The 1,213-nt window shown below is 35.7% G+C and overlaps 1 protein-coding gene across 1 annotated transcript in view; it reads right to left on the bottom strand.

Moving 5' to 3' along the window:
• Positions 1–927: 927 nt before the first annotated feature.
• Positions 928–1,213, bottom strand: part of LOC106875890 (bifunctional arginine demethylase and lysyl-hydroxylase JMJD6) — a 14,880-nt gene continuing 14,594 nt past the window's right edge. Inside the window, exon 9 of the mRNA XM_014924193.2 lies at positions 928–1,072. Within this exon, the coding sequence (XP_014779679.1) occupies positions 928–1,072 (145 nt within the window). The remainder of the gene's footprint in view (positions 1,073–1,213) is intronic.

A 1,213-nucleotide genomic window follows, 5' to 3' on the forward strand; every position in this document is an offset into this window, starting at 1 on the left:
AATGGTAACAAGAAAGACTCTAGAAACTACAAATCTAAAAGAAAAAAATAAAGAAGGAAGAAAACTTTGGAATGCTAAAAGAGACAGAAGAATATTTATTGAAAAAATAAATTAGGTTTGAAGAGAAAATGTTTGCAAAAAAAAAGAAAACAATTGAAATTAGAATTAAAGATAAAGTGAAAGGGGAAAATATGATAAATTATATTGATAGCAGTAAAGGGGTTGAAAGAAAGGCTTTCAGGGATTGGTGCTAAGATTCGTTACCCAAAAAAAAAAAAAAAAAAAAGTCAAACAAACAAATAATTGGAATTAAAATGGAAACTTTTATGGCAGTAATGTTATGGAATTGTCGTGGGATTTGTTGCGGAAAAGGGGGTCAGTTGGAGGTTTTCGTCCTTTGGAAAGTAAGTAGTCCTGAGAGGGTTGGATATGCAAGATTTAGGAGAAGCTCAAATTGAGGTCTAAATGATAAGACTTAAAGTAGCAAACAGTTAAATATCAATGAAAGCGATGACGCAGTGACAAAGTGTGTGATGACGGAAAGGAAGAAAGAAAATCTGCAGCAAGTGAGAATGGGAAGATGATGATGGTGATGATGATGATGGCGACCTTTGGAAAGCAGCTGAAGAAATTGTGAGGATGTGTTTACAAATATCTACAGAATAAGGTTTTGGCAATTGCAGAGAGAATCTCCAGGCTGTCTGGTACTCTATGAGAGCTGGCTCTAAGAAGAATTTTTGAAATAGGAGCGGATCAAAAGATAGGGAGGAAAACACAGAAGAGAGGGGGGGGAGGAGAAAATATTGGGAATTTAAACTAACAAATCGAAAAAAGGGGATAAAGAAATTCAAGGAAAGATGTTGGTTATGACAGAGAAAAACAAAAATAAAAATATTCCCTGACATGGAAAATAAAACAAATAGAATTTCAGAAATTATTTTTCTCAAATCCAAAACCATGGCCATCACTCAAAAGTGCGTGTGACTTTGAAGCATAGAGCATGTTGTTGATAATTGTTTTAGGTGCTATGTTGTCATAAGAAGACATAGGAACCCCACTAGAGCCATCGCACCTGTGGGATGTGACCGCAGATGGGAAAAAAGAATCGTCAGACTATTTACTGTTGTGTAGACTGGAGCAATTCGAAATGAAGTATCTCTTTCAAAGATACAACCCGCTGCCACCAAGTCCAGGAATTGAACCCACAACCATT

This window comes from Octopus bimaculoides, chromosome 24, assembly GCF_001194135.2.
Source record: "Octopus bimaculoides isolate UCB-OBI-ISO-001 chromosome 24, ASM119413v2, whole genome shotgun sequence".
Classification (NCBI taxonomy): domain Eukaryota; kingdom Metazoa; phylum Mollusca; class Cephalopoda; order Octopoda; family Octopodidae; genus Octopus; species Octopus bimaculoides.